This window comes from Oryctolagus cuniculus, chromosome 18, assembly GCF_964237555.1.
Source record: "Oryctolagus cuniculus chromosome 18, mOryCun1.1, whole genome shotgun sequence".
Lineage (NCBI taxonomy): Eukaryota > Metazoa > Chordata > Mammalia > Lagomorpha > Leporidae > Oryctolagus > Oryctolagus cuniculus.
In genome coordinates, this window is record NC_091449.1 from 53,050,645 (window position 1) to 53,061,768 (window position 11,124).

At 51.7% G+C, this 11,124-nt stretch overlaps 1 protein-coding gene across 1 annotated transcript; it reads right to left on the reverse strand.

Moving 5' to 3' along the window:
• Window positions 1-761: 761 nt before the first annotated feature.
• On the reverse strand, window positions 762-10,110 carry PSMD7 (proteasome 26S subunit, non-ATPase 7). Its single transcript, XM_002711671.5, has 7 exons — window positions 9,912-10,110; window positions 7,296-7,387; window positions 6,100-6,192; window positions 5,324-5,421; window positions 4,732-4,812; window positions 2,426-2,517; window positions 762-1,720 (listed from the first exon to the last, which is right to left on the reverse strand). The coding sequence occupies exons 1-7, from the start codon at window positions 9,983-9,985 to the stop codon at window positions 1,276-1,278; spliced, it is 975 nt and encodes a 324-aa protein (XP_002711717.1). The 5' UTR covers window positions 9,986-10,110; the 3' UTR covers window positions 762-1,275.
• Between the last annotated feature and the right edge of the window lie 1,014 nt (window positions 10,111-11,124).

Sequence of the window (11,124 nt, forward strand, 5' to 3'; positions counted from 1 at the left end):
TGACCCTTGTTCTACTTAGCTGGGGCAGAAGCCGTTTCCATCCTGTGTGTTGCTAACTAGCCCTCTGGCTGATCTGCGGGATACAGATGGGTGCTCTGATCACTTGGAGGCATTAAAACCTCAGGAACAGCTTCTGAGGGACAGCTGTGTTACTTTCTGCATCACGTCTGTGAACACTGCTAGTCCACGTGGTGCATCAGACGCTGAGACTAACTGCCAAGAAAGGACAGTGACTACCTGTGTCGCACGACTCGTCTGTTACCTCATTTGTTCTCCTAGGAGCCCTGCACACTTGCTCTGGGGTGACTGTTCTGGTCTCAGTAGCACCCGGTGCCCTCAGCGTCCGAGGTTCCCAGGCCTGCTGCCGGGGCACTGCGTGTGCCGCTGCAGAAACACTGCCGACCTCAGACATGGCCGCCTCCCCGGAGGCCTCGGAGGCACACACCAGGACACAGGTCACTTAAAGCACCGAGACCCTCTCTCTGATTTTCGTTTGCGGCAGAGCTGCCACCCACTGGGTCACCTGCCAGATGCCTCCAACTCTCCAGTCTCCCACGTGGGTGGCAGGACCCCATGACGTGCCAGCTCTGCCTAAATGGAGGTGCTGGTGTGGGCTGTGGGAGTCTGCAGCGCTAGGCCAGGGCTCTTTTATAAAGATACCGAGGCTGAAGGATTCTTTACGCTCCTTCAACTAGACTGTCTTGACTGCTTCTGAAAACAGCAGGTAGCCACTCCCAAAGTAAAAAACCACGAGAACAGACTTAAAAACCAAACCATTTAATCGTGTCTTTGAAGGTAAACAACATACGGGTCCCAAGCCCTGAGAACGCCACAGCGCCAGGGCCACGCACGGCGCGCATTCTCACCAGCTTCAGAGGGGTCAGAACTCAAGGTCTCACAAGGCGGAGAGTGAATGGCATCTATGCGTTCCATGGAGCAGTTCTGTCAAACCGCAAACGGACCCCACGAGTCATTCAAGATGGAAAACCAGCGCCTGGCTTCACAGATCAGAGACGAAGAGTACCACACCCGGTGCAGGCGGCCTCTTCACTTTCCTCGCCACCCGAGGCCTGAGCTGTCACCCAACCTGCAGTGGCCGACGCTGCGGCCCGAGGTGCGGCTCGTCCCTCTATGCATTCCCCTTCATGACCGCGGGCAGAGAGCTCTCATCAGGACGGCTTTTTAACAAGCACTGACCGTGAAAAAGAACCCTCTGGTGGCACGTTGATTTAGTTTGTAAGTTTTTAATTTACAAATTTAAAAAGCTACACATTTTTACTTTTTCTCCTTTTTCTCTTCTTTCTTTACGTCACTCTTTTCCTTGTCTTTCTCTTTCTCTTTGTCATCTTTCCTATCCTTTTTGCTCTCTTCTTTCTCCTGCCCTTCTTTCTTCTCTGCATCCCGGTTGGCAATCTTGTTGTTGATGAGGTTGTGCAGGGCGACCACGGACCGGATGAGCGAGGCCAAGTACACCACCACCATCTGGTCGTTGGTCTTCAGGTAGAAGGCCTTGACGAACTCCTGCAGGCTCACGTCCGGCAGCAGGTTGAACACGTCCTGCAGCTGGTAGATGATCTGATGGCTGATGGGCAGCTTGCCCGTGGCCACTTTCTCCAGGTAGCCCCTGATGTCCAGCAGCTTGGAGTTCAGTCCCTTCAAGCCGTGGACCTGGTTTGTGATCCGCTGGGACAGAGTGCCCACCGTCGTGTCTTTGATGTCTCTGTGAAAAGCCACAAAGGTGGGCAGGAAAGCGTCAGGGCACCGCGTCATCGGCAGCACCTCCCGTTCTGAGCCAACGCCCCCTTCCTGAGGGGGGGGGGGCGAGCTCACAGAAAGGCTACTTCTCCAGCTGAGAAAGATCTGGGCATAGACTACTAATTTTGCTTTCACTTGGGGGCATATATTTTCTCTTTCTTACCACACAGGACTTTTCAAAAGCTGTAAGAGAGCTTAAAACAAACCTATTTTCATTAAAAAAAAAAAAAAAAAAAAGACAAGGTCAGTCAGTGCAGCGCCTCAGCTTCCCTGCTCCAGGAAGGGAGGGCACTTCTGCACCTGTGATTCTAGGATGCTCTGAGAAGCTGCGATCAGTAGTAGCAGGAACCCTACTGGCTGATTCAAACGACTTCTTCAAACAAAGATTACACAGACGGAGGATTCTAAAACAAAACTCATCCCCCAAATGACTCTTTGCTGAAAATGGCTACATCTGTCGGAAAGGGCACCACGCGTGCAGGCTGCGTTTCCTTCACACGCTGGTTCCTGTTCCTGTCAACATCAGTTTCTGGACGAGGCGTGCTACCCACAAAGCCGAGGAGTTCAGTTCAACCACCTGTTTACAGCTGGTCCCCCGTGTCGACTCCTGACCTGCCCCCCCCCCCCCAGCCCCTGAATGGGCAGTGACTGAGGCTGACTGAGGTCTCACCGTAGCAAGTGTTCCACTCCCACCTCCTCAGCTTCCTCTGCTCCAATTTCACTGGTCACGTGCTCAAATGTCTTCGAGGTTGGGGTTCCGTCCTGGGAGAGGGGGTTTAACTGTAGTTATTCACTTAGAGCAGACAAACCGGTACACACTGCCTTTCACACCTCAAGTCTTCACTTTCAGTCAGCTCATTTCCCGTGTGCCTTAACCGCTTTCCCAGGGCAGGGCAGAGCAGAGCGCCTGAGGTTTGCTTTGCTCACTCAGCCTCTGAAGGTACAGTCGCTGTGGATATGCTCAGTGCCGATGCCTGCTGGGACGCCATTTGCTTGTGTTTATGTTTAGGGGCCACTCAATTGTTTTCTGAGGAAAAACATCGTTCTATCGAGCCCACACTGGGGATGGACACTCAAGAAAGTTTCAGTTCAACTTTTTAACTAACTGGACAAGACACAGGATACCTACACTTGTGACATGCAAATTCCAGAAAATATGACTTTTCACCAACTATTGTCCTTTGAGTCAAATTAGAGTCAAAACAGTGCAGTCTTATGTTGGTGGCCCGAGTCAAGCAGAGGACCACCAGAGGAAGCGAGTCACTGGAGATGCTTTTCTCAGACCCAGTGCTACAAGACACTGTGTGAGGGCATTTCAAGAAGTTAGAAAAATGGCATTAAAAGCTAAGTTTATTTTGGTGCACAAAATTTTTGGAATCCATATTTTTTCATAATATGCATTTTTCATGGACTTTTTGAAGGCTGTTCACATGAGTGGATTTTGAAAATTTTTTTTGGATCAAAATAAACGTATCTTTTAACTGCATCTCCATAAACTTTCTCAAGTACCTCGTGCACGTCCTCTACAGGCTGTACAACGTCTGCGAGCTAGGGACACACACTGTGGAGATCAGTCTCTCCTGCACATACAGGGATGTGGAACTTGGGCCAAGGCCTGTAACTTACACCAAGTGCTATTCAGCTGGGCTATGATTTGTTTTAGGATAGTGTAAATCCTACTGGGGCAGTGTCTCTGCTTTGGAGGCTAGGATGGTCAGGGCCTTTGACAACCTGGTAGGACTTCATGGCCAGCCCTTCTAGGGACTAATTCTTCTCTAGCTCCATCGTATAATACAACCCTTGTGCTCCCTTCATGCTTCACTAAAAACACAGGTGTGTGGCTATCAACAAGCAGCCTCAAACTCCTTTCCCAAAGAGGCAGGGTAAAAATGGACACTGGGTCAGACGGATCAAAACAAGGGCAGAAAGTCTTACTGCAACAAGGTAGTCAATTTGAACCTAAGTTCTCAGTAGCCAGGCAAGCAGAAAAACAGGACGGGGCTCAGTGCAAGGAATACCCAGAGGACACTGGCCTAAAACACCCTCTCCCAACTTTCACAACTGAACGTAAGGATACGCACATGTACTGAACTCCTGACACAGACTTTAATCCAGCCTCCAGTCTTTGGCTTTGGAGACCTAAGACTGAGCTCTTTTGCGCATACCTTAAACACAAATATTTTATGCCCACAACAAAATACACACAAGGCTACTTCAGAAGATCCATATTTCATGTGCATGATTTCAAAAAAAATTTAAATCTGTATGTCAACCACTTCATGGCCTTTTTGAAGTCCGCCCACACAGGTGCATTTCTAGGTCGAGTCCTGTCCTAGAATGGAGGTCAGCTTTCTGCTCGTTGGCAGCCCTTCACCTTTACAGCCGAGCTCTGAGGAGTCCAGGGAGCACAAGGCGGTCTGGCCGTCCAGCTCCTGGCAGCGCTGACTATTTGAAAACGCATGATCTGCCATATGGCTGGCAGGAACCCAAATAGGTGAGCCATCACCACTGACTCTCAGGGTCTGCATTGGCAGGAAGCTGGAGTCAGGAGTGGTGCAGAGAACGGAACCCAGGTAACCTGGACGGGATGTGGGCGTCCTCATCTCTAAGCTGAACGCTTGCCCAGATCCAGGACTAAGACTCTTCCTGGCACGCGGCAGGCCCCAGAGTGGATGCTGCAGCAGACTCAGGTCAGGCTGGCCGGGCTCTGCATTTCCGGTGCCATGAACAATCGTGTGACCAGCCTGGGCCTCAATTTCACCTAGAAAAGGGGACTTTCGATCCCCAGTGATCCTCTATTTTCTAAAATCTGATTCAACAACTCAAGGGGAGAAGAGCTTAGGATCATAGAAACCAACTACCTTTTCTTTGTTACGAAGAGATAAAGGACTTGTCAACCTCAAAATGGAAAAACAAAGAAACAAGAACCCCAACCACCCGATGAGCAGCAAGCCTCACGTCCTAGGTAAGACTTACGTCATGAACTTCTTCCACTGAGATATATGCTTCTGTGGGCAGCCCCAGGTCCTTTGGCTTCACATCGATAATGACCAGTACCTGGCAAGGACACACATCTTAGCAACAAACTCACACATGACACAAAGGGACAATTTCAGGCGTTCTTCTGAGGATTACTAAAGTGATTTCCATCATTCAACTAGAGATGAGCCAGTACTTTCAGCACGAAGTTTGTCCTGCACATGACCTGCTTTGTTTTGCTGTTCCTTCCCTCCCGTGAATAACCTGGGAAGTTGCGTGCTGGTCATTAGACATGAGGAACCGGGCCACAACGGGAATCTGGGTTCCCACTGACCATTCTGAACTTCAGCTTCCTCATTTGTAAAGACATATAGTTACGGAGAGGACGAAGTCAACTCGTATCCCAGAAAATTAGCTGGCACGAACGGTTATTCACTAAACACACGAGCACTAGGTCACGGTAGACTACACAGGTTATAAGAGCACATGAAGCTTCTGGAGAAAACGCAGTGAACGCGCTTGCGAGGCAGGTCCTCCCGGAGCTGGGTCAGCTGGTGGGGAGAGTGATAGGAGCGAGGCGAGCACGTACCGAGTTCGGGCAGTATCTCTTCATGAGTTCGTTGATGGCGATGTCATTCTTGTGCAGCTTAGGGCCTGTGTGGTACCACCCAACGATTCTTTCTCTGGCTGGGAAGGAAAACACAAGCGGGCTTTCACTGTGTCATGAAGAGCTACGATATTTGCTCAAAAAGGGCAGGAGGCTCAGTCGTTACGTTTCTAACATTGTGAAAATTCCAGAAACCTATTTTCAATATTGACATTCGTATGAAATCTAAAACTCAAAAACACGTTCTCAAGCAATAGGCAGCGTGTGATCTGGAGACATCCTTATCCCAGACCATTTTAAGGAAACCAGGCACGAGAAAACAACTGGAGAAGAGGTCCAAGGCAGTATCTAAACAAATACAGGCTCACGTCACACGACCAGCAGCTAGGAGTGTTGCGGGCACAAACACTTCCAAAGCAGTGTGGCCGCTGCCATGAACCAAATGCAAACGACAGAGAACAGAGATGTTCAGCCTGGTGGTGCAGCAGCTCCGGGGGCAGGCGGACCTGCATGGCTTTGTGCCCTTCTGTTCTCTGAGGGCCGGCCCTCTGTACTGTTCAAACCCGGGAGGGCTGCTCGCCTCACACTGACATGTCAGCCTTCGTTCATTCCACCTCACTCCTCCATTACCACTGCTCTTACAAACCTAAGCCTAAGGGCCCCTCATGTTAATAACTAAAAACAAAACAACAACATGCACACACACACACAAATTGAAACCACACAACACAGTATCTTCTTGGAAAATGAAGACTCACCATTGACCTTCTTAAACATTCCGTACATGTTTTCCAAGTAATCATGGTCTAAAAACCAGACAGAATCATCCTTGTCATCTTCATCGAAAGGGACTAAAGAAAAAACAACGATTCAGATGCAGTTCAGGATGCGAGACAGAAATCTGGATGACGGGTCACAGCCGGGGATCCCTAGGCCAGCCTGCAGTCACTTTATGTGTCTGATTTCTCTGACACAATATTAAACGTTATTTTTTGTTGTTCTCATTGAAAACCAGAATATATATAAAAATCCAGATTTCCAGCGTCTCATAACAAACGGTAAGACCCAGCGCCAGTGACCAGAGCCTTTGCAGAGGACACAGGCTCGGCAGGGTGCTGCAGCCCCTCATTCCTGGCAGTCCCACTGGGTCGATGACATTACTGGCTGGTCCTTTCAGACAGTGGAGTTGGTCACCTCAGGTCACAGGTCAAGCCAGCAATTACACTGCTCTTTGTCACTGCTGCTTTGATCACACAGTGCTGTGAGCACATGGATACATTCTCCAAGAGTCACACACAGAGTAACAGGTGAAGCTCCCCACCTCTCCCTCTGCCCTACCCATTACCCTGGGTGCACAGTGTAGCACAGGCTGCCTGGCTTACTGCACACAGCCACTGCTGAGGCACTAAGTGGCCGAGATGAGCAGGTGCACCGTGAAACCACCTGGCCTGCAGTTTAAAATATGTACTATCTGGGGGCTGGTGCCGTGGTGCACTAGGTTAATCCTCCGCCTGTGGTGCTGACATCCCGTATGGGCACCAACTTCTAGTCCCATTGCTCCTTTTTCCAGTCCAGCTCTCTGCTATGGCCTAGGAAAGCAGTGGAGGACGGCCCAAGTGCTTGGGCCCCTGCATCCATATGGGAGACCAGGAGAAGCACCTGGCTCCTGGCTTCGGATCGGCGTAGCTCTGGCTGTAGTGGCCATTTGGGGGGTGAACCAACGGAAGGAAGACCTTTCTTTCTGTCTCCCTCTGTCTGTAACTCCGCCTGTCCAATAAGTAAAAAAAAAAATCTTAAAAAAAAAAAGTACTATCTGGTCTAGTCTCAAGATCCTTTTTCTAACCTTTAGCAATTCTGAAATAGAATCTCTGTACTATAGTAAAAAAAAATGCTAACAAATGTTTACTTTTAAAAGGTAAATTAACACTCCTGGAAAAAATATGAAATCTTTTACCTGCAAAACTGTTGGACACATCAAGCACTTTCTTTTGCCATGACCCCAAAAGCACCCCGACAACGCGCTTCTGGTTTCCAACCTTGCCGATCCTGGATGGGAAAACAGATGCCGTCAGTCTGGGGAGGCTGGCACAGACCCAGACCCAACCACGACGACACATTCAACAGGAAATGCCGAAGGCACGGGCACAACCTAGCTCACCCATGAACTCATCTTCCTAAACAATGACAGCGTTAAGTCAGTTCTTGATACAAATGCTAATAAATATAGGGAGTAATTCATGAACTCTGTACTAACGTATGCTGGAAGTTTTTACTGACCGCTGACTGCCAAGTAACACAGGCAGCCCTGCATAAAGTTGCATTTTGACCTTTAAAGAAATTTAAAATGGTGCAAATAAGAGCCCCTCAGGGCTGCTGTGTGGCACCGTGGCTTACGCGGTATTTGGGTGCCTGTTACAGCGTCCTGGATTAACTCTCTTCCGACCAGTACCCTGCTAATGAGCCTGGGAAGGCTGCAGAGGACGGCTCTCAAGCACCTGGGTCCGTCTCTCATGCAGTGGATCCGGATGGGGTTCCTGGCCGCAGCATTTAGGGAGTGAACCGTGGATGACAGATGTCTCTGTCTCTCCCTATCACGCTGCCTTTCAAATAAATAAGAAATAAAGTTATCAGATGCTGAGAGTTTTAAAATATTATCTGGCTGTTTTTTTTAAAAGATTTTTTATTTTATTTGAAAGGCAGAGTCACAAAGAAAACACAGATCTTCCATGTGCTGGTTCACTCCCCAAATGGCCACAACGGCCAGTGCTGGGCCAGGCCTAAGCCAGGAGCCTGGAACTTCATCCAGGGCTCCACATGGGTGGCAGGGACCCAGGGATTTGGGCCATCCTCCACTGCTTTCCCAGGTGCATTAGCAGGGAGCTGGACTGGAAGTGGAGCAGTCAGGACTCAAACCAGCTGTGCAGGACGCCAGCTCTGACGCGCCGGCTGGTGTCTTGGCGCCACCACAAGTGGTGCTCCCAATCCACCTTTCCTTTTTCCTCTGCAGCTTCCCAGTCTCCATCCTTCCCGTCTTCAGGTCTTACAGACAGCAGAACAGAACCAGTTTTATGGCCTGGATTCTCGCCTGCCACTTCCTTTCTAGAACACCTGCTCCATGTCTACAGGCCCCATGAGATGGGATTTATTCTCTGCAAAGTCCACGGGCTCAGCGTGTGGTTCCCGGGACCCTCCCCGCCCCCACGGGCCCGAGTGCCAGTCACAGCCACCTGCCTGGCTCGGCGGCAGACCCGAGAGGGCCGAGTTTCCATCTCCACTCCAAACCTCCTCAGGGATTTTCTCCAAAAGGGCTGCAAGTGTTTCCCTCAAGGTAAGTTTATTTTGATGCAAAAACCTGAAACCTCTCTCTCTCTCCACACACACACACACACACACACACACACACACACACACGTATACGCAGGGTCTTCCAAGGCTTATGAGAAGTGAACAGTATGAAAACTATGCACGGACTTCTTCCGCCCCACCTCTGAAGCGCCTGCATACAGCTCTTCAACAATTGTTGGCTGCACGTTGGTTTTTTGGTGAACAGCTTAGCAAGTCTATAAATGCTCACTAAATTTTGGGTTGCACTTCAACAAAGATGCTGGTATGCCTGGTGGTTCTGATTCTTTTGGACATGACTGTCAAGCATGGAGTTGCCACACTTCAAAGGAGACCTCCACACTCACAGACGTTTCTGTTGGTTTAGAAAATGCTCATTTGTGTGTCTGTCAAACTTCACCCTTTGTGACCTGACGTCAGCCCGCAGTGTCTCCTGCACCGTGTTTTCAGCAAGTGCTTAAACAACGTAAGTCGTGGCTGCGCCCCGAGCAGGGCCAGCATCCCATGGGAGGAACGTGGAAAAGCCCACACATCCTGTACTGGCTGAGGCGCCCACACAGCAGTGGAACCGACCTGGGGCCTTCCAGCTCCTGGAGTTTGATTCTGGCAAAGCCAAGTCGCGGGAAGGCGGGCGCTTAGCGACCTGACTCCAGCAGGTACTCTCGCCCGACTGGGCTTCCGTGTTTGCCCATGCAAGTCATTATCTTGTGAAACCTGGGGACAGCGTGCAACAGGTCCAGCAGGACCAGCGGCTCGGCCCCCGGGGAGTCTGCTTCACTCCTTGAAGCCCGAAGCTCCAACTGCTCTCGCTGTTTAATTTTTTTTTTTTTAATAAAGAAAACTCGACACCTCATCTACATTTTAAGCTACGGTAGACCCAGATTCTTAGCTAAGAAACTTTATCAGGTCAAAACCATGGTCCACCCCGGGGCCCGCATACGCGGACCGCATCCGGAGGCACAGATGCGCTTTCCCTCGAGAGACGGTGGCTCTTCCCGGCGACGGGAGCCGGGGCCAACGGCCATCTGTCCCCCGAGTTCGGCATCACGCAAACTCCGGCCAAAGCCCAGGCAGTCCGCGCCCCGCAAAGGGGGCCGCGGGCCGAGGCGGGTCTGGGCCGGCCCCCCAGTCCCGGCCGCCGGCCGCCCCCGCTGCGTCCCCAGCGTGCCCGTGACTCAGCAGCGGCGGGGCCGCCAGCCCGCCAGGCCGCCCCGCGCGTCCCGCTCACCGGTTGAAATGATCCACCACACTGAGCAGCACCAGGGGGTGGACCACCACCTTCTGCACGGCCAGCTCCGGCATCGCGACACAACCGCCCGCAGGCCCGACTCCCTGCGACCCGCAAACACCGGCAGTCACTGCTACTCCCGCCGCTCCGCCAGGCCCAGCTCCGCCCCTTCCGGTTCGCCCGCGATCGCGCGGCCTTTCTTCCGCTCCCAGAGTGCCTCGCGCGGAGTGCCCACTCTGTCGCCGCGGCTGCCATCTCGAGGACGGGAAAGGGCGGGAGGAAGGCGGGGCCGCCTTGGCTCCCATGCCCTGGGTTTTCCTGGACGCGGAAGGTGGATAAAGCGTCACCTGGTATTGGGGCGCAAGGTCACGTGCAGCCGGCTTTTCACTAACTTCCTAGCTCACCCGGCCCCTTCAGAAAAAACGGAAATAGTAGCAGTTTGTAGTTCTGCCTCCCAGAAAGTTTTTGCCTTTTCTTCAGGTTAAAGTCCTCCAGAATTTTTTAATGGGAACTTTCTCTACATATGTGAGCACGCTTTTGATAGAGATTTGGAAAACGTCTCTTTCACTAGCAGGAGAATTTCCTGCATCTCCGCTGGGGACACCTTGCTGACCAGGACGGCGGCGACCCACCGGTCCCCACCTGCGTTGACTGCTGTGTGACCAGGGCAGGAGAAGGCTCCCCGTGACCAGAGAGGCTGCCTCTCAGGCCGGGACGAGCATAGGGGTTGAAGAAAAAGTAGAAAAAAAAGAGGTCCATCTTGGCATGCGGTCAAGGGAGAGAACCAGGAAGACTGACAGGACGTGTAGGAGAAGGGGCCTGGGTGCACTTGCAGAAGGAGGCAAAAGACATTGACGTTCCTGCCGGGTTACGCGGCCTCCCCGGAAGTGGCGGGCTCTGTAAACCAAATGCCTGGGCAGCTTGCTCCATCCACCTGCCGGGTGTCCTGCCTGGAGCAGCCGGTGCCCCCACACCTGGGCTTCCTAGCCTTTTGAGGTAAAGTCCTGCTGTCCAGACGTCAGAGGGACACAGCCGTCAGTCTAGACGTCAGAGGGAGCACCGCAGAGCCGGGGATGTGGCCCCCAGGGTCAGCTGACCCTCATGTAGGCAGGGTGCACAGCATGACGCGTTCCTTGTCTTTATTCATTATCGCTAGGAAGACACGAGGGTCGTGTTAAGGGAGGGAAGATCGAGAACTAGGGAACCTTGAGTG